The 23,185-nt window shown below is 39.0% G+C and overlaps 1 protein-coding gene across 1 annotated transcript; it reads left to right on the top strand.

The window, feature by feature from the left end:
• Nucleotides 1-105: 105 nt before the first annotated feature.
• On the top strand, nucleotides 106-22,825 carry LOC131967770 (interleukin-6 receptor subunit beta). The gene is made up of 15 exons (XM_059328713.1): nucleotides 106-267; nucleotides 2,339-2,443; nucleotides 5,997-6,114; nucleotides 7,750-7,883; nucleotides 8,823-8,953; nucleotides 12,119-12,278; nucleotides 12,374-12,456; nucleotides 13,585-13,792; nucleotides 14,528-14,728; nucleotides 17,511-17,609; nucleotides 18,207-18,347; nucleotides 18,877-19,002; nucleotides 19,104-19,188; nucleotides 20,042-20,123; nucleotides 21,452-22,825. Exons 1-15 carry the CDS (start codon nucleotides 198-200, stop codon nucleotides 21,923-21,925), a joined length of 2,217 nt encoding a protein of 738 aa, XP_059184696.1. The 5' UTR covers nucleotides 106-197; the 3' UTR covers nucleotides 21,926-22,825.
• Nucleotides 22,826-23,185: the final 360 nt, after the last annotated feature.

Genomic DNA, 23,185 nt, shown 5'->3' with positions numbered 1-23,185 from the left:
GGGGGAATGGAGCAACTTCCTGCGCTCAGATCAGCGATCAGCAGTCATGTGCTGACTTCCTCTTTCACACATCACACGTTCAGAATCTCTTGTCCTGTTCAGCCGGTTCCCACGGAGACCGGCAGGTGTGGAGGAGATGGTTGTGGCGCTGACAGCGAGCCGATCTTCTCACTGTGAGCGACTCTCCTCCGGTAGAGATGGACGTCTGGTCTGCTGAGCTGCAGGTGGCTGTGTGGACGCTGCTGGGCCTCTGTGTGTGTTGCCATGGTGAGTGGATCCAACCATGAGACGACACTATCAAGTGTTCAACCATGTGCTTCGCCTTTTCTACAAATAGTTGGGGGCAAAAAAGAAGATTGGAGTGAGTTAAATGGGGCTTCCAAACAGGTCCAGTTTAACTTTAGATTGTTGAGATTGTCCACAGATGAAGGCGTAACCAGGAAAATACACTGAGAGTTAAAAAGTCCTCACTGTGTACAATGTCCCCTTTCACAGTGTTTACAGAGACTTCAAAGTCCTAAAAATAATATATATAAATACAGTACAGGCCAAAAGTTTGGACACGCCTTCTCATTCAATGTGTTTCCTTTATTTTCATGACTATTTACATTGTAAATTCATCAAAACTATGAATGAACACATGTGGAATTATGTACTTAACAAAAAAGTGTGAAATAAATCTACAATGTAAATAGTCATGAAAATAAAGAAAAACGCATTGAATGAGAAGGTGTGTGTCCAAACTTTTGGCCTGTACTGTATGTATATATATATATGTATATATATTTAGCTCATGCACACAGTGGTGGAAAAAGTATCCAGATCCTTCACTACAGTAAAAGTACTAATACACACTGTGAAATGACTCTACTGCAAGTAAAAGTCCTGCATTCAAAAGTCACTGAAGTAAAAGTACAAAAGTATCAGAAAATGTACTCAAAGTATCAAAAGTGCTTGTTATGCAGCATGGCCCCACTCAGATTGTTTTATAAATATTATTGATGCATTTATGTAAGCAGCATTTTAATTTTCTCAGGCAGGATTCATTTTATCTTCTTAACTTACTGTTATGAGGTTTAATTTCAACAAATGTCAAATCACTTTAAATTGTTGTTTTTTATGTTAAATCTCGACCTGAAAAGTAACTAAAGCTGTCTGCTAAATGTAGTGGAGTAAAAAGTACAATATCTACCCTCAAAATGTAGTGAAGTAGAAGTATAAAGTTACATAACATGGGAATACCCAAGTAAAGTACATCTTCATCAAAATTGTACTGAAGTACAGTACTTGAGTAAATGTACTTAGTTACTTTCCACCACTGAATGCTCAAAAGATTTTTAAAAAGTGAATTGTATGTGCTACAAGACTAAATGAAACATGGGAGGGCCTGGGAGGAAGTGTTAGAGCTTTTTTCTGGTTTTACTCGTCCTACTCTGGGCGTCCCCGCTTTGAACTTAATCTTCTGCATCATAGAAACACATAGAAACACATAGAAACACATAGAAACACTTAGAAACACATAGAAACACTTAGAAACACTTAGAAACACTTAGAAACACATAGAAACACATAGAAACACTTAGAAACACTTAGAAACACTTAGAAACACATAGAAACACATAGAAACACATAGAAACACTTAGAAACACTTAGAAACACATAGAAACACATAGAAACACTTAGAAACACATAGAAACACTTAGAAACACTTAGAAACACTTAGAAACACATAGAAACACATAGAAACACATAGAAACACTTAGAAACACATAGAAACACATAGAAACACATAGAAACACATAGAAACACTTAGAAACACATAGAAACACATAGAAACACTTAGAAACACATAGAAACACATAGAAACACTTAGAAACACATAGAAACACATAGAAACACATAGAAACACTTAGAAACACTTAGAAACACTTAGAAACACTTAGAAACACATAGAAACACATAGAAACACATAGAAACACATAGAAACACTTAGAAACACTTAGAAACACTTAGAAACACTTAGAAACACTTAGAAACACTTAGAAACACTTAGAAACACTTAGAAACACATAGAAACACTTAGAAACACTTAGAAACACATAGAAACACATAGAAACACTTGTCAAAGTGCTCAAATCTGCAGCTGGGATGAATCCACCTTTAGGATGAAATTCCACTGGTTTTATTAGTTTCTTTGGCTCTAGATCTTAAAATAAAGACTCTTGGATGATGCATTTACACTTCACATGATCATTGTTAGTGTTTCTGTGTGTTTAATAATGTTGGTTTGTTGTTTATGTGAGTGATCGTCGGCTTGTTTTCTGTGTTTGTGTATCAGAAGTGACCGTGAGAGATTCTGATCTGAAGCGGTGTGAGGACGACCAGCGAGCGTGCGTCACCCACCCCAGAGACTGCAGGCCCCCCCCTCCACAGTCTATACAGAGTACACACACACACACACACACACACACACACACGCACACACACACATACGCAAATTTGTAAGAGTATTTCCATTTGATGCAGCTTAATTCTTCTACTCCACTACACAAATAACTACAAAGAGAAACACAAAAAAACTAAATAGACACAAGAAGAGATACAAATTAACTACAAAGAGACACAAAAATACTACAAAGAGACACAAAAATACTACAAAGAGACACAAAAATACTACAAAGAGATACAAATTAACTACAAAGAGACACAAAAAACTACAAAGATACACAAAAGTACTACAAAGAGATACAAATTAACTACAAAGAGACACAAAAAACTACAAAGATACACAAAAGTACTACAAAGAGATACAAATTAACTACAAAGAGACACAAAAAACTACAAAGATACACAAAAAACTACAGAGACACAAAAATACTACAAAGAGACACAAAAAAGAAACACAAAATACTACAAAGAGACACAAAAATACTACAAAGAGACACAAAAAAGAAACACAAAATACTACAAAGAGACACAAAAATACTACAAAGAGATACAAATTAACTACAAAGAGACACAAAAAACTACAAAGAGACACAAAAATACTACAAAGAGACACAAAAATACTACAAAGAGACACAAAAAACTACAAAGATACACAAAAATACTACAAAGAGACACAAAATACTACAAAGAGACACAAAAATACTACAAAGAGACACAAAAAACTACAAAGATACACAAAAGTACTACAAAGAGACACAAAAAACTACAAAGATACACAAAAATACTACAAAGAGACACAAAAATACTACAAAGAGACACAAAAATACTACAAAGAGACACAAAAAACTACAAAGATACACAAAAATACTACAAAGAGACACAAAAATACTACAAAGAGATACAAATTAACTACAAAGAGACACAAAAAACTACAGAGACACAAAAACTACAAAGATACACAAAATACTACAAAGATACACAAAAATACTACAAAGAGATACAAATTAACTACAAAGACACACAAAAAACTACAAAGAGACACAAAAATACTACAAAGAGATACAAATTAACTACAAAGAGACACAAAAATACTACAAAGATACACAAAAAACTACAAAGAGACACAAAAATACTACAAAGAGACACAAAAACTACAAAGAGACACAAAAATACTACAAAGAGATACAAATTAACTACAAAGAGACACAAAAAACTACAAAGATACACAAAAATACTACAAAGAGACACACAAATGCTACAAAGAGATACAAATTAACTACACAAGACACAAAAAACTACAGAGACACAAATGAACACAAAGGGACACAAAACTACAAAGAAACATGAAATTACCACAAAGAGACACAAAAAAGAAACACAAAAAACTACAAAGAGACGCATAATTACCAAAGAGACGCAAAAAAGAAACAGAAAATTTTACAAAAACACACACAAAAACTACAAAGACACAAAAAAAACCTACAAAGAGACATAAAATGAACTACAAAGAGCCACAGAATAGAAGAAATAAAATACTGACTAATTGTAACTTAAGGAGGGTTTTAATGCATGATGTTACTTGTCGTGGAGTTTTTTCACTCTGTGGTTAAATTACTTTCACTTGAGTAAAAGTTCTGAATCCTTCTTTTCCCACAGACAGTCAGAAGCCTTGATATTTAGCATTTCCCTCTATTTTTGTATCCATATATGCTTTAATTTACCTTCTATCAGGTTTTTTTTATAATATGAAAACTCAGATATACTTGTCCTGGGTAGCTGTATTAATGAATAATATGCACATCAGTTGTTCTGGTTGAGTTTGCTTTATGATAATATTTAAAGAAATCAGGGCACATTTATGTGACTTTGTCACTACTTCTGAACTGTTTTCTTAAAGCTTTATATTTAAAATCCAAATATCTAAATATAAATGGTTCTAATAACTAAAAAACAAAGAATAGCAGATATAATTGCAAAGATTTTTGCACAGATTTAAATGTGCGGATGCTCTTTAAATTGTGCACAAATGTGTTTGAACTCCCTGTTAATGAGCACTGAGATAACCGATCCACTTGACAGGTGATCCTGATTACAGCAGGTGTGTTTTCTAGCGGTGCACCGATTGCAATTTTCTGGCCGATCACCGATTTTTAAAAAGTCTGACCTGCCAATTCCGATTTTGGCCGATACCGATTTTTTTATAACTCACAGCATACACCTTCAATGTTTGAATCTTATTATATTGAAAAACAATAACACAGCAGTATTTTTCTTTAACAAATAAAGGAAATCACAACGTCTGAGGTAGTTAATAAAATATTGAACTTAAAATAAATAGCAACAATTTACAGGACAAACTAACAAAAGAACTGCAGCCATAAATAAAGTGGTTTTTGTTCTGTACAACAAACAGACAACTAGGGAGGGCATCGATTTTCAAATATTCAAATAGTCATTAAATCATAAAAAATCGAATAGTTCATCATATCCGGAAGAAAAAAAAGTTGTATTACTGGTGCCTTCCACACGGGGGCAGCGTAGCATTTGATGATACAGTGTGGTGGCTAGATGCCAAACTGTAGAAGAAGAAACAAACTGTAGAAGAAGAAACAAACTGTAGAAGAAGAAACAAACTGTAGAAGAAGAAACAAACGGAGAGGGTTTTCCACGGCGGGACTAGTTAGTTAGCCCCCAGAGAGACTCTGGAGGTGACGTTTGGTTTTCACCGTCGCTAACTGTGCACAACGTCAGCAGCTGAAAGCAGCATGGCTAATTATGCACAGAGTCTCTGCTGATCATAAACATAGTGATGGTGAATTAACCAGCGTTGCTAACTGTGTCTGGTGCTTGTTGTAAACAGAGGTCGCTAAGTAAACACCTGCAGCAGCAGCAGCACATACACACTGTACTGCTACAGAGCTAACTGTTAGCCTGTTAGCACATACACACTGTACTGCTACAGAGCTAACTGTTAGCCTGTTAGCACATACACACTGTACTGCTACAGAGCTAACTGTTAGCCTGTTAGCACATACACACTGTACTGCTACAGAGCTAACTGTTAGCCTGTTAGCACATACACACTGTACTGCTACAGAGCTAACTGTAGCTAACTGCCGCTAACAGCGGCTCTTCTTAACGAGCCGGCCTCCGGCTCATTAGCGGCTCGTTCAGAAGAGTAAGAAGGAGTCGCTGGATTTGTCTCCAGTCGCTTTCTTGAAAAAATAGTTACTACTAACTAAGGGGGTCTGAAAAGTTGCTAAATTTAGCAACAAAGTGGGGAGCACTGCTTGGCCGGTGGGGGTTATTATCGAGGTAGATGAGATGCTAGATAAGATCGGTTTGACGTAAAAGAATCGGCCGATCGATCGGTGCACCCCTAGTGTTTTGGGCTCGTCACAGTAACAGCCGGCTCTGAAATGTGCAGATTTGTCTCAACACAACGCCACAGATGTTGCAGAAGTAGTTTTGAGGGAGCGTGCATGCTGCCTGCAGGAACCAGAGCTGTTTCCTGTTCACTGAATGCTCATTCTGCTGTCTTCCTGCAGAGACGCTGAACATGTCCTGCAGCTACCAGTCACTCAGGTCACACAAGTCGGTGACGTGTGGGTGGAGTCAGGACTCAGACAGCCGCACTCAGTCAGACGCCTCCCTCATCTTCAGCAGGTAAAACAGTCAGACGCCTCCCTCATCTTCAGCAGGTGAAACAGCCACCAAGGACACCATACTGAGATACATTGGAGAGGTTACACTCCAGAAGCCTGCTCTGTATATAAATCTACATTATTCTAGTCCAGCATTAAGAGCCATTTCACTTTCTGGCATGCAGAGAAGCCAGTCTGTTGAAGTGAATTTGGAAAAGTGTTGGAATTAAGTGTTAAAATATGTAGGTAACACTTTTCTGTTAATATCCTTGTAATAAGCATTAGTTTAAAGGTGAAAAGGCTCTTAAAAGTCTATTATGTAATAATAAAAAGTCTCATTAACACATTTGCTGTTTGATTATAAGACATTAATCAGCACAAACATGTCGCCAAGGTTGATAACATGTAAATAAAGAATTACATATAAATTCAATTATTTAGTCCTAACAGACTTTGAGACAGTTCTTTAAGAAAGTAAGTAAGAAAATTGTGAAAACAGTGTCGTACAAACATCACTAATTACATAAGGAAAAATAAATTGTAACATTGGTTACATATTTTGCCTTTTACAGTATATAATTTACCTGGATGTTGACCTGAAATGGCCTGTTTGAGGCTATAAATTCAAGTCATAAACACATTTACTGTTAGATTATGAGCCATAAATCAGCACTTATAAGAAACTTTTTAAACAATTTATACACTTCTTAAGTTTCATTGTATACAGCAGTACACAATTATTATATTATCAGCCATTTATAGTTTTACATGTTGCCAAAGTTGATAACATGTAAATAAAGATTTACGTATTAATCCAATGTTCTAGCAGAAAGGCACAAAAACACACTTTATGACAGCTCTTTATAAGTAATAAAATGGTGAAAACAATGTCCTACAAACATCACTAATAAAAAGAAATAGTGCAATTTTAACATTGGTTACATATTTTGCCTTTTACAGTATATAATTTACCTGGATGTTGACCTGAAATGGCCTGTTTGAGGCTATAAATTCATAGTCATAAAAACATTTATTGTTAGATTATGAGCCATAAATCAACAATGACAAACATTTTAAACAGCTTATAGACTTCTTGAATTTCACTGTATACGGCATTAAACTATTGTTATATTATCAGTTATTTATATGTTTTACATGTCCCCAAGGTTGATAACATGTAAATAAAGTTTTAGCTGTAAGGGACAAAAAAACACACTTTATGACAGCTCTTTATTATTAATAAAATTGTGAAACAATGTCATACAAACATCACTAATAAAAATAAATAGTGCAATTGTAACATTGGTAACACATTATGGCCTGAGACTATAAATTCATAGTCATAAACACATTTACTGTTAGATTATGAGCCATAAATCAGCAATTATAAGAAACTTTTATAAACAGTTTATGGACTTCTTAAAATTAACTGTACACAGCATTACACAATGACTGTATCAAACGTTGCAATGACCCTTAATGGGATGAAAACAGATGTTTTTTAATTTGTTTGTTGGGTTTTGTTGAAATGTAAATGAGGGATTACATATAAATCCAATGTTTAGCAGTTAAGATCAAACCCCCCCCCCCAAAAAACTATCCTCTAGTCTTTGTCTCTGTATTGATTTCTCTCCTTTTCTTTCTTTTTCTTCCTCAGCGACAGTAAAATCTTGTCCTGTCAGGGAATCTTCGTCTCGGCGGCCGTCCTCAACATCACAGCCAGGATCAAGAACTACATGATGGGTGGAGAGACCTGGTCCCAGCCGCACACCGTTTTTCTTTATGATGCAAGTCAGTGGCCCAGATATATCTATGATACCAAATAACTGTCGTCTTCCTCTGGTGCTAACTTGTGTTTTTTCCATCATACAGAGGCAAGAAAACTCTTTGAAATTAGATGTTTTGGCAAATTAGGCAGCTTCAAAGCACCTGGGCCAGATGAGTCAGGCTAAGGGCCCCCTAGCCTGCCAAAATCTTCACAAACACTAAGACTCAAAATGATGAATGAGGCAAAAAGTTGCAGGAGAGTCGGTCAGAGTTTTATTCTTGTGGAGGTCAAGAGATCAAAATCAATGAGTTCCTTGGTTGGAACCACAGGAGACTGAAGATACAGTGTTAAGACTTCATCTTTTAAACCGTACAGCCTTCATTTTCTCGTTCTCTCATTTCACCTAAAAAGGACCGCCTCTCACCTTTGTAAATAATGGTGTATCTTGTGGGCTAGTTAGCTGATGTTTATACTCTCATTGTGTTTTTACTGGTGGTGATTTTCCAGGTACTTTCCAAAGGCCTGTTTGTTTCTGGTGCCAGGCTCCAATTTCTACTGATGTCAGCATTTTACCTTCCACGTTACCTTATTTGGGCACTAAGACTTCCTGTGTTTTGTTACCAATATTTTTGGATCAGAGAGATCAGTTCCTTTTCTTTTTTTTTTTTAAATAACCATACTTTTAATCAGTATAACCTTCATAAACACCCTTTAACAAGGTTTTTAACACATATCAAGGTTTTACCCTGCTTTACTCTGACATTACTGTCTTTAGTCTGGTCATTACAGTGATTGCTCATTGCGTCTCAGGTTACAGCTCTAACTTGTAACACACACACATTTAGCTCAACACAAGTGACCATTGCTGCTTTTTGTCCTTATCAACACTGTATTGGATTAAATGCATACATTGTTTTATATTTTCTCCCAACAATGACTGTCTCCTTGTCTCCTGTCCTCAGTCAAACCCTCTCAGCCTGTGTTAAGTGTCCTCGGCTCAACTGAGGACTCTGTCATCGTGTCTTGGAGAAGCAGCAGTAACGGCGACTGTCGGCTTCGCTACAGAGCCGACAGCACTCACATATGGACCCAGGTTAGCGTCATACAAACACCCATTATTTAGTTAAATACTATTCTTTTCACAACACCAATTCCAAAAAAGTTATGTTTTATAAAACATAAAACAAAGGGGCAAAAAGGATTGTGCAGTTTCTGCAACAGTTACATTTAGGCAACAAAACTACTTGGTTAAGGTTAGAGGGAAAAGAACACATAGGTAGGCTTAGAAAAAGATGGTTAAAATAGAACATTTTTACACTTTAACACTCCATTACATCAATTTCACCTTGGCGTCCTTCATAATTACGGCCAGTAGAGGGCGCCACTAACCACAAACCTAAATATGCGTCGTAATAAGCTGCTGTTTAAACCACCCATGGGGTCGTTCTTAACCCTCCTGTCGTCCTTCCGGGTCAAATTGACCCAATCTGTTTTGACTATTCCTTCTTTCCTCCCTCCTCCTGTCTTCCTCTCTTCTTTCCTCCTTCCTTCCTTCCTTCTTTCCTCCCTCCTCTATCCTCCTTCCTTCTTTCCTTCCCTCGCCCCTCCTTTCTTTCTTTCCTTCCTTTCCTCCCTCCTTCCCTTCTTTTCTTTCCTCCTTCCGCTATCTCCTTTCCTTTCTCTCTTCTTTTCTTCCTCCTGATTTCCTCTCCTTTCCTCCTTCCTTCCTTCTTCCCTTCCCTCGCCCCCCCTTTCCTTCCCTCCTTTCTTTCTTTCTTTCTTTCTTTCTTTCTTTCTTTCTTTCTTTCTTTCTTTCTTTCTTTCTTTCTTTCTTTCTTTCTTTCTTTCCTTCCTTCCTCCTTCCTTTCTGCCCTCTTTCCTTCCTGCCTCCCTCCTTTTCTCCCTCCTTCCTCTATTTTTTCCTTCCTTTCTTCTCCTCCTCCCCGTTCTTTCCTCCATCCGCCTTCCTTTCTCTCTCTCCTTTCCATTCTTTCTCCTTTTCCTCCTATCTTCTTTCCTTCCTTCCTCCATCCTTCTTTCTTTCCTTCCTTCTTTCCTCCATCCTTTTTTACTTCCCTTTGCGTCCTTCCCTCTTCTTCCTTCCTTGACCCGAGGACAACAGGAGGGTTAAGGGGAGGACAGTCTCTAATGTGTGGGGATCAACTTGTCCCAAGATGCAATGAGTCCCCACAATGTGTGTTACGAATTTGAGTCCCCACAACGCTGTTAGCACAAGAATACACACACGTCTCGAAAACGTGCCTGTCTAAGCTGAGTACTATTTAGAAACTTTAATGTACTTGTAGGTTTCGTCTCAGTACTCCTCCAAACTGGGAGAGAACCAATTAGGAGTCAGGAGTTTGCAAACTTAGAGTCCAATCAATGGAACGAAACTCTTTGAGTTTACAGAATCAGAATCATGTTTATTGGACTGGTACGTTTGCACACACTAGGAATTTGACTCCTGTTTGCTTGTTCTCGTACAAAACACAAAAGATTAAAAATAGCAAAAAAGACATTGGACAAAAAATGTACACAGTCAGCTTGGTAAAAACATGTAGAGGTAGTGCAATGGTAGAATTAAATAGTTATAAAGTGTCTTTTTACAGGCATAGTGGTGCTGAGGGTTACTCTCATCAGAGCGACAGCCTGGTGAAAGAAACTGTGCTTAAATCTGGTGGTTTTGGCGAACAGAGCTCTGTAGCGCCTTCCTGAGGGGAGGAGTTTCACCAATTTGTGTGGAATGAAAGGGAGAGAGAACAAGTCACATCATCCTGTTTAGCGTTCTATCAAATCAGCAACCAGGCTTTTATTCAGGGGAGAAAAACGGCCCTGCTCTTCTACAGGGCCAAAACACGGCCAGTCAAACGGCTGCTAGGGGTGGTTCACATTCAAAGTAACAGCTCTTCAGCGAGGGAGACTGTCGTGGCAATTCTGGTCAATTGCACTAAGTTAGTGGGTGAGCTGGCCAAGAACAAAGCACTCAATACTCTGTTCAGCACAATTTATTAGTACATTCGTATTCCATCCACCGCAAAATCACGAATGACTCTTTCACAATACAACAAAGTCCCGTACACCGCTCGACTTATAACTGTTGCAGTTCCCAGCATTGATTCTTCAGTTAGCCTCAATGCGGCCCTATCTTCCTGCCCTATACATCACATCAGGACAGAGCCCACTGGTCTACATGTTCCCCTCTCTCATGGTGTTATCATTGTTAAGTTCACAGAGTCAGTTCCCACAATGCCTTGTGTCTTGAATATCAAGTAGGTCGCCGCCTACCTCATGTCCCACCATGCAGGAAAACCCAGATTTCCTTCACAAGACCCACCTCATTCCTGTGGCTCAGTTGGCAGAGCAGTTGCCTACCGATCAGAGGGTTGGTTGTTCGATCCCTGACCATGGCAGCCTACATGTTGAAGTGTCCTTGAGCAAGGTGTGTGAATGACTTCCCAATGGTGGCAGGTGGCACCAGTGTGCCCTGGTAGCCTCGGCCACCAGTATGAATGTGTGTGAATGGGTGAATGAGCGTAGTGTGTAGTGTAAATCGCTTTGGATAAAAGCGCTATATAAGTGCACTCCATTTTCCATTAGGCATTCGACTATAATGGAAACGCACCTTAGGAGAACATAACAGTTGTTTTGCAGAGCAGAGTTGTAAATTAGAGCTCGATTTCATGTAAAGGACAACACTAAGTGAGTGAGAGAGAGGGTTTTCCATAGTTTTAGGTGGGGATGGGAATAATTTATCGATTATTGGTCGTTAAGAATTTCACGTGGAATTTTTAATCAATCTGTGTATTTTTTTATTTGAATCTTATCTATGACTGCGAAACACAGCCGAGCGTTCAGTTCTGTGGCCGTATGTCAATAACAATTATAAAACACACAGAAATACAAGAGTATAAATTCGAGCAAAACTATCAAACCTTGCTAGCATGAATTACTGAGTTTAATTTGATCCAAAACGTATTTAAACACAAAACACATTTAAATATGAACTAACCTCATGCCTCTTCGGGGGCTAAAACGTAAAACATTCAACTCCTTGACGTTTTCTTTACAATTATTCTCACTTGAGTTAATTTAACAATCAGCAGGAAGTCTCTTTTCGTCCTTTCAAAATAAAAGCGTCCATTATCAAAACAGGCTTTTGCATAGCGATTCATTGATCGCTAATGTTATAGATGCTCCAGTTGGCACACATAAACTTAGTTTTCATGCACTCTTTGCTGTCTGTTTTTTTTTTTCCCAGGCTCCAGGTTCTGTCCCTGCACACCGAGATCAGACCCTGACCTTCACGATCAAGGACCTCCTGGCGTTTACCGTCTACAGAGCTGCTGTGGCGTGCAGAAGGCGGTCCGGCATCTGGAGCAACTGGAGCGAGGACGTCAGTGCGAGGACGCTGGACAGAGGTAAAAGTTTACATCAAACTTAGAAGAGCTGGGGACTGAATGCACAAAAATAAATAAGTCTTAATTTTGTGTTTTTTTTTCTAATTTTGTGCCAGTTCCTTCCGAGCCCCCAGAGGTTTGTTACAGAGTGGAGAAAACAGACTCTGATGGATCTTTTCTGCTTCATCTCATGTGGAAGGTACATTGGAAATTATTTTTTATAGGGAACTATAAAATAGTTCCCCTTTTCCACCATGTGCAAAATAAGTCTGTTATCTTCAAAAAATCAACAAGCAACGTCATTACAAAAACAGAGTTCCCACGAATGTTGAAATAATTAAGTGTTACCCAAGAAACAAACATTCATCTCTTGAAGCTTTGGCTGTGTTTGGTCTCGGAGAACAGACTCCAGTCTAAAGTTCTGCATGTTCTTCGCATCGGTGTGAATTTCAAACAAAAACTGTGACAAAAGCTATTTTTTGACAACCCTTATGTTTACAAAATAGAATAAAACTAAAGAAAAAATAGCCTTTGAAAACTTGAACAGCATGACCCCTAACATTAAGAGTCAGATTTAGATTTAGAGTCTTTATTGTCATTTTATTAAAAAATACGTTAGAACAGCAAAATTGAGGCACAGCTCTCCCGTCAGTGCAAAAGAGATAAATATTAAATAAATAACCAAACAAGGCATGCACCCATCAACCAAACAAACAAAAAAAGGACACCACACACACAAATCACAAGGTAAGGGACTGTAAACAGGACTGCAAACAGAGACACATGGCAAAGCTGCAAGTGATTGTGAACACTGCACACATACATTGCACTTTGTTCAGGAAAAAAAGAGAAAAGGAAAAGCCTATTGCTATTGCCTATTAACAAGAAAAAACTCTCATATTCACAAAAAAAACCCTCACAAATTCACAAGAAAAGAACTCACAAATTGACTAGAAAAAACTCACAAATTTACAAGAAAAAAATCACAAATTTATCCCCCCCCTCCCCCAAAAAAATCACAAATTTACAAGAAAAAAGCTCACAAGTTTTTTGAGAAACAAATCACACATTTACAAGAATAAACTCACACATTTACAATTTTTCATGAGAAAAAATCAAAAATTTCTGAGAAACTCTTCAGATCTTCTCCAATCTGAATCTTTCTCCAGATTCTGTCCAACAGACAAAGGACATTTATTTACATGAAGCCAGCGGAGATACTGAAAAACACCAACACACAAACTTAAACTAATTAAAATTTGAAAACTAAAACGTGTGTGTATTTTCTTCCAAAGTCAAAGGTCTCAGAATGAATCTGTCTCTGCAGGATCTTGACCTCTGTGACGGCAGAGCTCGTGTCCTCGGCTACCAGGTGATCTACGAGAAGCTGCAGCACAAAATCCTTCAGAACGTCACAGAGGTGATGGCGCTCCTGGTGGTGGAGGAGGGGAACTGCAGCGTCACGGTGCGAGCCTTCAACACGGCCGGCTACGGACCCGCAGCACGACTCAGCATCGACACTCACAAACACAACGGTGAGTTACACGGAATTATTCACATGGTTTTCTGTTAGATTGCCAATCGTGATTATCAGCCTTGAAGTTTCAAACATTCTCTATCAGATGATGCAACATCCTGAGTGTGTTTTATCAGAAAAGGAAGCAGCAGCAGCTTGTGACATGATGTTCAGATAAGACTTATTGCACATTATGTTCTCACAGTCCTTGAACGGATCATAGTTTACAAATATTTCTGTTATAAAAAGTGACCAGAACTTGTGTTAAATGTTGATATTAGTGTCAGAATCTCTTTATTCTCCATGTGTCATTTAAAATAAACCAGATCCTGTTAAAAACATTAAATTCTCCTCAGAGACACTGAAGACATGATTGATTCTGCTGAGAATCTGTTTACACAGAGCTGAGAGGAGAGGACAGGAGAGGCTGTTTACACAGAGCTGAGAGGAGAGGACAGGAGAGGCTGTTTACACAGAGCTGAGAGGAGAGGACAGGAGAGGCTGTTTACACAGAGCTGAGGGGAGAGGACAGGAGAGGCTGTTTACACAGAGCAGAGGGGAGAGGACAGGAGAGGCTGTTTACACAGAGCAAAGAGGAGAGGACAGGAGAGGCTGTTTACACAGAGCAGAGAGGAGAGGACAGGAGAGGCTGTTTACACAGAGAGGAGAGGAGAGGAGAGGACAGGAGAGGCTGGAAACATCAACATGTAGAGAACTAAGCAGGAACTAAACTATGAAGCTGTTGTTTCTGCAGCTCTGCCGTCAGTCTCTCACTTGTGGGTTTCCAGCTCTTTCCCGTCTGTGAACGGTCTTCTCGTCCAATGGGAGAGCCCCGCAGCCCCGCCCTCTGTCCCGCCTGTCAGTCATCTCGCTGTCCGCTGGCGCTCTGAGACTCGTCCGTCCATCAGCCGCTGGACCACCGTGGACCGCCTCACCACCTCCACCCTCATACAAGGTGTGTAGCAGATGATGAGGTCAGCATTCTCTGGAAATGTAGTAGAGCTTGATCAAGATGTAATAAAACCCAATACTGTAAAATTAACACATTTTGTAATAACATTACATTACATTACCAATGATGTAGCACCTTTTTAGTTGTGTCTTTTTTGAGAAAAAATAAATAATAATAATAATAACAATAACTAGAAAATTTCCTCTGGGGAAATTTTGAAAGGGCCACGGGGGCTACTGCCGGTGTGTGTACACTATGATGAGATTCTTCAGAGATTTCAAACTATGCCCTTTTACCTCCAAATGTGTGTGTGTGTGTGTGTGTGTGTGTGTGTGTGTGTGTGTGTAATTAAAATCACATAAAGTTACCTGTGTGTGTGTGTGTGTGTGTGTGTGTGTGTGTTTGTGTGTAATTAAAATCACATAAAGTTACCTGTGTGTGTGTTTGTGTGTGTGTGTGTGTGTGTGTGTGTGTGTGTGTGTGTGTGTGTGTAATTAAAATCACATAAAGTTACCTGTGTGTGTGTGTGTGTGTGTGTGTGTGTGTGTGTGCGCGTGCATGTTTGAAGCATGTGTATGCATGTGTGAGGAGTGTGAGCGCTTACGCGCATGTGTGTGTGTGTGTGTGTATCTGTAACTGTAATAACATCAAAGATCAAAGGCAATCAACAGAAATAACTGACAGCAGCCAGAGTTGGACTGGAATTTCTGGCCTCGATCAGAAAGCATTTTTGGCAAAACCAAAACCTTTTTTGCTCATTTTCTTTCGGCCGTCCCATTCATTTCAATGCAAAATTTTGGGCAATTTTTCGCGACGTAAGTCGCGAAAAATTCGTATTCCGTAGAGAAAAGTAATAGCACACCGATCCCGATCAAACCGCACGTTTTGATATATAATTAAGGACTAGTAGCGGGACGAAATTGCGTCCGCAAGAGGAATAAGAAGAAATCCACAGTATAACAGTAGTGCAGCACTGGTCCCTACAGCTATTGCTGTATGGGACCAGTGCTGGGGAGATTGCCCCGAGGCCCTAATTATAATTACTAGAAAATTTCCTCTGGGGAAATTTTGAAAGGGCCACGGGGGCTACTGCCGGTGTGTGTACACTATGATGAGACTCTTCAGAGATTTCAAACTATGCCCTTTAACCTCAAAATGTGTGTGTGTGTGTGTGTGTGTGTGTAGCGAAAATCGCATAAAGTTACGTGTGTGTGTGTGTGTGTGTGTGTGTGTGTGTGTGTGTGTGTGTGTGTGTGTGTGTGTGTGTGTGTACGCACGCGCGCGCATGTGTGTGTGTGTATCTGTAACTGTAATCACATCAAAGATCAAAGCAATCAACAGAAATAACTGATACCACCTGTTAATGAAAGAGTGACAGCAGCCAGAGGCAGAGTGAAATTTCTGGCCTCGAACAGAAAGCATTTTTGGCAAAACCATAATACCTATCATTGATCCGACTTCACTTTGAGCGTCCTGAGTTCTTCCCGAACGTCTACATATGTTTTTTTTTTAAGAAAAATGAAAAAATAGCTGTGTTACAGCGATCTAAAAAAACAGTTACATTTCCCTTTTTCAATTAACTCCCTGCGTTTTTAATATGGGAGCCAATGAGGCTGTTGGTGGTGTTGATGGCGCATCTGTGCGTCGTACGCCCAAACTATAACTCTGACAGCTTTACCAGAGGATTGTGAGTGAGAAGACAATTTTTCCTACATTTCTATGTATAAATTATTTCTGTAGAGTGGAATTTGCGGCCTGTAGCGCAGTTTTCAAATTTATTTTTTGACAGTTTCTTCTCTCCCTCTACACTCTGAGCGATGATGTCACACACTCTGACACGAACATTCCGTGCAATACACACCCATTATAATCTCAGAATTTCTCCAAAAATGATCATGGTCATTGAACAGGGATTGATAAAAAACTATATGACCTATCGAAACGTGGATTAATACACCGATACACAAGACTTGTGTCTACTGTTTAAAGTTTAAATGGAGTCTCTAGGTGAAATTATGCCGGAGAAGTAGACGTTTAAAAATCTCCAATTATTGTTCTTTTTCGCTCATTTTTTGTCGGCCGTCCCATTCATTTCAATGCAAAATTTTGAGCAGTTTTCATGTTCTGTAGAGAAAAGTAATAGCAAACCGATCCCGATCAAACCGCACATTTTGATATATAATTTGTCCTGCAACTCTTCAAGTTGTAGGACTAGTAGCGGGACGAAATTGCGTCCGGAAGAGGAAGAAGAAGAAATCCACAGTATAACAGTAGTGCAGCACTGGTCCCTACAGATATTGCTGTAGGGACCAGTGCTGGGGAGATTGCCCCGAGGCCCTAATAATAAACAGTACTTGAGTAAATATACTTAGTTACTTTCCACCACTGGTGAGAATCAAATGCTTTCATGCTTTTACTTTGAAAGAGCTTCAAAACAAAATTTTAAAAAAATAAAAGCCTGTCTGTCTTTGTGCGTGTGTGTGTCTCTTTGTGTGTGTGTGTGTGTGTGTGTGTGTGTGTCTCTCTCTCTCAATTCAATTCAATTGGCTTTATCGGCATGACGTAACAATGTATATATTGCCAATCTCTCTCTCTCTCTCTCTCTCTGTCTCTCTGTCTCTCTCTGTGTCTCTGTCTCTCTCTCTCTCTCTCTCTGTCTCTCTGTCTCTCTCTGTGTCTCTGTCTCTCTCTCTCTCTGTCTCTCTGTCTCTCTCTGTGTCTCTGTCTCTCTCTCTCTCTCTCTCTCTCTCTCTCTCTCTCTCTCTCTCTCTCTCTGTGTCTCCAGAGGTTGACCCTGACGTCTCCTACCTGATCAGTGTGTTTCCTGTCTACCAGCATCAGTTTGGATGTGATCAGTCGCTGCCTGCAGCTCTGCAGCAGGGAGGTAAACACACACTGGAACCAAGTACATTTACACCAGTACTATACATGAGGTACCTGTACTTTACTTTTGTATTTCTACTTATGCAACCTGACATTTAGCTGGCAGCTTTAGTTACTGTTCAGGTTGAAATTTAACATAAAACATGATGCATTTAAAGTAATTCTTATAAATTAAAGCACATAAAAGTATATTAAGTAGTAAAAATGAGACAACAGTAAAACGCTGCTTACATAAATGCATCCTTTATAATAATCACAATAATCCAATAATATATTTAGAATATATAACACATCCTGCATAACGAGTACTTTTACTTTTGATACTTTAAGTACATTTTGATGCTGATACTTTTGTACTTTTACTTCTGTAAGTTTTGAATGCAGGACTTTTACTGTAGTGGAGTAATTTCACAGTGTGGTATTAGTACTTTTACTGCAGTAAAGTAATCTGAATACTTTGTCCATAGATCCAAATCTACAGGAAAATATAAAACATTTAGATTTAAACATGGACATGTGGATCAGTGGCTCATCCACTCGTCTCTTTAGGACAGAAACGGGACATCAGGACGTGTTTATTTTGAGTGTTTTTTTCCAGCTCTGATGGAGGCGGTACAGCTGAAGGTGGTGGGCGTAACCAGGACGACAGTGACAGCGACGTGGCTGTGGCAGAGGAAGTCTGGACCAATCAGAGTGGAGAGATACAGCGTGATGCTGAGGAAAGACTCCGAGAGACGAAGTAGGTTCAAAGAGTTCTCTGCTGACAGAGAGAAAACACACAGTGTGTGTGTGTGTGTGTGTGTGTGTGTGTGTGTGTGTGTGTCAGGGAACACAAGGTGAATCTGTTTGTTCATTAATTTGAACCTAGAAAATGTGTATGTGTCTGTAAATGTGACAAAATTTCCATAAACACTCTGGTTTCACACACACACACACACACACACACACACACACACGCACACACACACACACACACAATAAGGCACGTACACACATACACACACAAACACACAAACAAAAGAAGACACACACACTGTTTTATTGTATTTTAATAATTGTACAGTACGTTTGTGAACTGAGGTTGTTTTTAAATGTGCTCTATGAATAAACATTGACTTGTCTATTAATAAACATTGACTTGTCTATTAATAAACATTGACTTGTCTATTAATAAACACTGACTTGTCTATAAATAAACATTGACTTGTCTATAAATAAACATTGACTTGTCTATTAATAAAGGCTGACTGGTCTCTCTCCCGCTGCAGCTCTGTCTCTGTGGCCGGACCAGCAGCAGCTCACCTTCCACAAGCTGAAACCAGACACCGAATATTCTCTGCTCCTATTGGCTGACGATGACGCCAGAAACATCATCCCCGTGAGGACGAACTTCGGTGAGCTCAACTGTTTTTTTAAATAAAATGGATAATAAAACGTTGGGTCACATCAGAGTCACAGGATCGCTGTGTCTTCATGTTTTCTCATTTTCTGACAGACGAGCTGCCGGCCGTGGCTGCAGCCACGCCTCTACTGCTGCTGGCCGCCACCGTGGTCATCACCTCCGTGCTGGCCAGGACTGTGTGAGTCCACACACACACACACACACATACAAAGAGAGAGACACACACACACATACACACACACACACACACACACACACACATACAAAGAGAGAGACACACACACACATACACACACACACACACACACACACACATACAAAGAGAGAGACACACACACACATACACACACACACACACACACACACACACACACACACATACAAAGAGACACATGAAGACACACACACACACACACACACAAATATACAAAGAGACACACGAAGACACACACACACACACACACACACATACAAAGAGACACACGAAGACACACACACATACAAAGAGACACACAAAGACACACACACACACACAAAGAGACACACACACAGATACAAAGAGACACACACACACACACACACACACACAAATATACAAAGAGACACACACACAAAGATACAAAGAGACACACATACACACACACACACACACACACACACACAAAGATACAAAGAGACACACATACACACACACACACACACACACACAGATATACAAAGAGACACACACACAAAGATACAAAGAGACACACACACAAAGATACAAAGAGACACATACACACACACAAATATACAAAGAGACAAACGAAGACACACACACACACACACACACACAAAGACACACACACACACGCGCGCGGCCCCTGAAATCACATCAAGTGAAAATGATAAACTGTCCCTTCTTACTTTACGGTTATGATAATGACTGTTTTTACAGTTTTTTATAATCTTTTTGGGGTTCGTAGGATTAGATTAAATAGACTTTCTTTCTCCAGCTGTTAAACTAAAACTCATCTCTGACACTGTTGCAGGTATAAGTGGTACTTCTTCCCGCCCATCTCCAGCCCGCGGGGCAGTGCTACAGGCCAGTGGCTGATGGACCAGAACCACCAGGTTCAAACTGGACAGCTTCTGTTTTACATTTTCTTTACACTCACACAAGTCATCTGTTTCATTCTGAAGAGTCAGCTTCTTCCAAACCAAACATTTTGTTTCAAAACAAAACTTCTCATCTCTTCTCTGACATGATTTTGACATCAGATGATTTGCTACCACTACACTTCATAGTGCAGGTGTAATTTATTGGGGGTTGCAACCCACCAAATATAATACCATAGTTATTGATAATCAATGTTAAGTATTATAAACACAACAATGTGGTAGATTTTCTCAATTTAGCAGTAAAACATAGTGATGTTGTCTGCGCCCCCTCTTACTGAGACTTGGTTTAGCCCACCTCAGAGCTGTGTGTGTGTCCCGCCTCCAGCGTCCCCCGTTTATATATGAAGCTTCCATGGTGATATGAAGCTACATATCAGGAGAAAAAGATTATTTTTCCCAACCAACAATTTTAAGTTGTTCGTTGGGCAAAATAATGAAAATCTCTTCCCAACAGGAGGTAGCTACTGCTAGGGCCTCCACTCACCAGTCTATTAATGTTAACTGAACAAAAGTCTACTTTCTGCTCTGCCGTGTCTAAGCTAGTTAGCAAGATTCACTGGTCAGTTAACAGGCAACTTTATCATCATATCAATCATTTAATTAAGAGGCATCTAGCAATGTAATTCTTTTTTTTTCCAATACAACCAAATCATTCCATTGAGCCCATCAATGTGTCCAATAGGAGCCGTTCTCCATCACGTGATGGGCTAAAAGCAAGTATAAGAGCTTTGTGCGGTCACTTTATCAGCCAAAGATCATCTGTATACATGATGATGATTGGTCCGTGACTGTCTATTATCACTACTATTGGTGGTATCAGCTGTAAATCCTAATAAATAATGCATAAACAGCCATTTGTGCATTTAACACAAGTTGAGAGCAGTGAATGTGCTTGAGATGTTTACCTGTGTTTAGTGCAGGAAACATGACATTTACATGAGCTACAGACATTTATTCATTTATTGTCTTATTATCCTTAAGACCTTAAAGAACAGCTGTATAACATTTAGAAAAAAAATCATAATATTTTTCATTGTGTTTCCATAAATATGTGTGAAATAAATGCTCTTTTTATTTTCCTTTCTATATCTGGTCATATGACTTTTTCTATATTCATACTACACCACCACAGCATGGTGATTCTGAAAGTCCAGGTTTTTCTGAAAAAAGGATGTAAAATAGTTGATTGTAGCTCACTGTTCATTGTTGTGAATGTGATTTATGCTATATTTTCACTATTCTCCTGATTTGTCTGATGTGAACCGATCTGATCTCAACAGAAAACTGCAGAGAGGAACATCCTGGATATGGAGGACTTCCAGGTGACGGACGTACTTGGAGAGAAGAGTCTCATCGTGGTCGGTCTGAACTCCTCAGAAGAGGACCTGCACGAAGACTCGTCTCTGCTGTCCACCAGCCGCCTCATCATCAAACTGTCGGCCCTCGAACTGGACACAGAGTATATTTCTGATTGTCCAGTAACCACAGAGCTCCCACTGGTTTCCCTCCCGTCTTCTTATACCGAACACCCAGTGAACCACCATCATCCTGAGGCCGCCGCCGCTCTGTTGTGTCACACACATGAAGCCAGCAGCCGCTTTCCTCAGAAAGAGGAAGAAACCGGACAGGCCAACTTATCTGAGACGAAATCTCATTTTAGCGAATTCACAGGAAATAGAGGCTGTGTTTATCAGATGAGCTGTGAGGACGATTACGTGCTGAACTCTTCCTTTCTGAGGAAAACTGAGGTCTAGACAGTGAGTGGACACAATTCTGATCTGATATGTGTCACTGATGCAATGTGTGATTGCATGGATTTGGCGATAACCGCAATGAAGCAAAAAAGGTCAACTTCTTTGCAGATGATGCAGCTGTATATATGTGTACATGAAATTATACCTTGTTCTTTATTTTTTTTTTATAGAAGTGAATACAAAAATAGGAAAATAAATATATGTAAATGTCCCAGTAGTAACTAAAAATAATTGCGCATAAGAATTGATTGAACAGCACTTTTTTAAGTGGGTGTCATGAATGAACAGGCCTAAGACAAAACGTAAATTCTGAAAGAAAATATATTTACTGTTAATATTAGTGTTGATTATTAAGACCGAAATGACAAGGAATGCTTACAACAACATTATTAATAAAATAAAGTCAAAATAAAGTTTCTAAAACATTTTTTTATCCCAGCTTTTTTATTATTATTATTGCTAACATGCATTGTTCAAACCTGAAGTCACATTGTTAAAACTCTTCACAGAGTCACTGAAACAGAATGTGAATAATTTTTTTTCACAATAAATGCATTCAGTGATCACCTTTTTTAAAATCCATTCACTCCTTTGTCTTATATACTCCAAATGCCTGCAGATCATTTTATCTGCAGCACATTGTTCAGGTGCTGACTTGCCAGCGACCATATTCAAATATCTGGGAACTCTGAGCTGAGTGTTTATAATAAAAGGAGATGATGATCACTCCAAACACAGCTATTTGTAATTCCAGCTGAGAGCCGTCCAGGTGTTCTGTTTTAGTCGTTAAACAGAGAAAAAGAGACGGCTGGGAATGAATTTTACCCCAAGAATTTCATGAATGTGCTTGTTTTTTATGTTTCAACTCTTTATTTTTCACAAGTGAAATATTTTATGCAAAGATATGGAAAAAAATAAAGTGTGCTGAAGTGAATTTCTGATTAATTTTTGCTACAAATCCTTTAAACTTTGAAGATAAAATATTATTATTTAAGTCGTTCTTCCTTTTGTTAGTGTTTGAGAATCAACTGTTGCCAGAGCTAAGATAAAACAAGTTTATTCTTGGACGTGTGAAGTGTTTTTGGTGGTTGCAGCATTAAGGGAAGAAAGGGGGAAGAAAATGTTTTTAGTTTTGACAGATGATTGTTAAAAATGATAAAATACTGTAAGTGTAAAAACATTGAACAAAGATGCACAACTTGAGAAACATGAGGGTGTTTATTTATTCTCTCAAACACAGTTCTCATATAGTAAGTTTGT

Source organism: Centropristis striata, unplaced genomic scaffold (assembly GCF_030273125.1).
Source record: "Centropristis striata isolate RG_2023a ecotype Rhode Island unplaced genomic scaffold, C.striata_1.0 Scaffold_26, whole genome shotgun sequence".
Lineage (NCBI taxonomy): Eukaryota > Metazoa > Chordata > Actinopteri > Perciformes > Serranidae > Centropristis > Centropristis striata.
The sequence above is the reverse complement of the archived record's forward strand: the minus strand, read 5'-3'. Positions and strand labels throughout refer to the sequence as shown.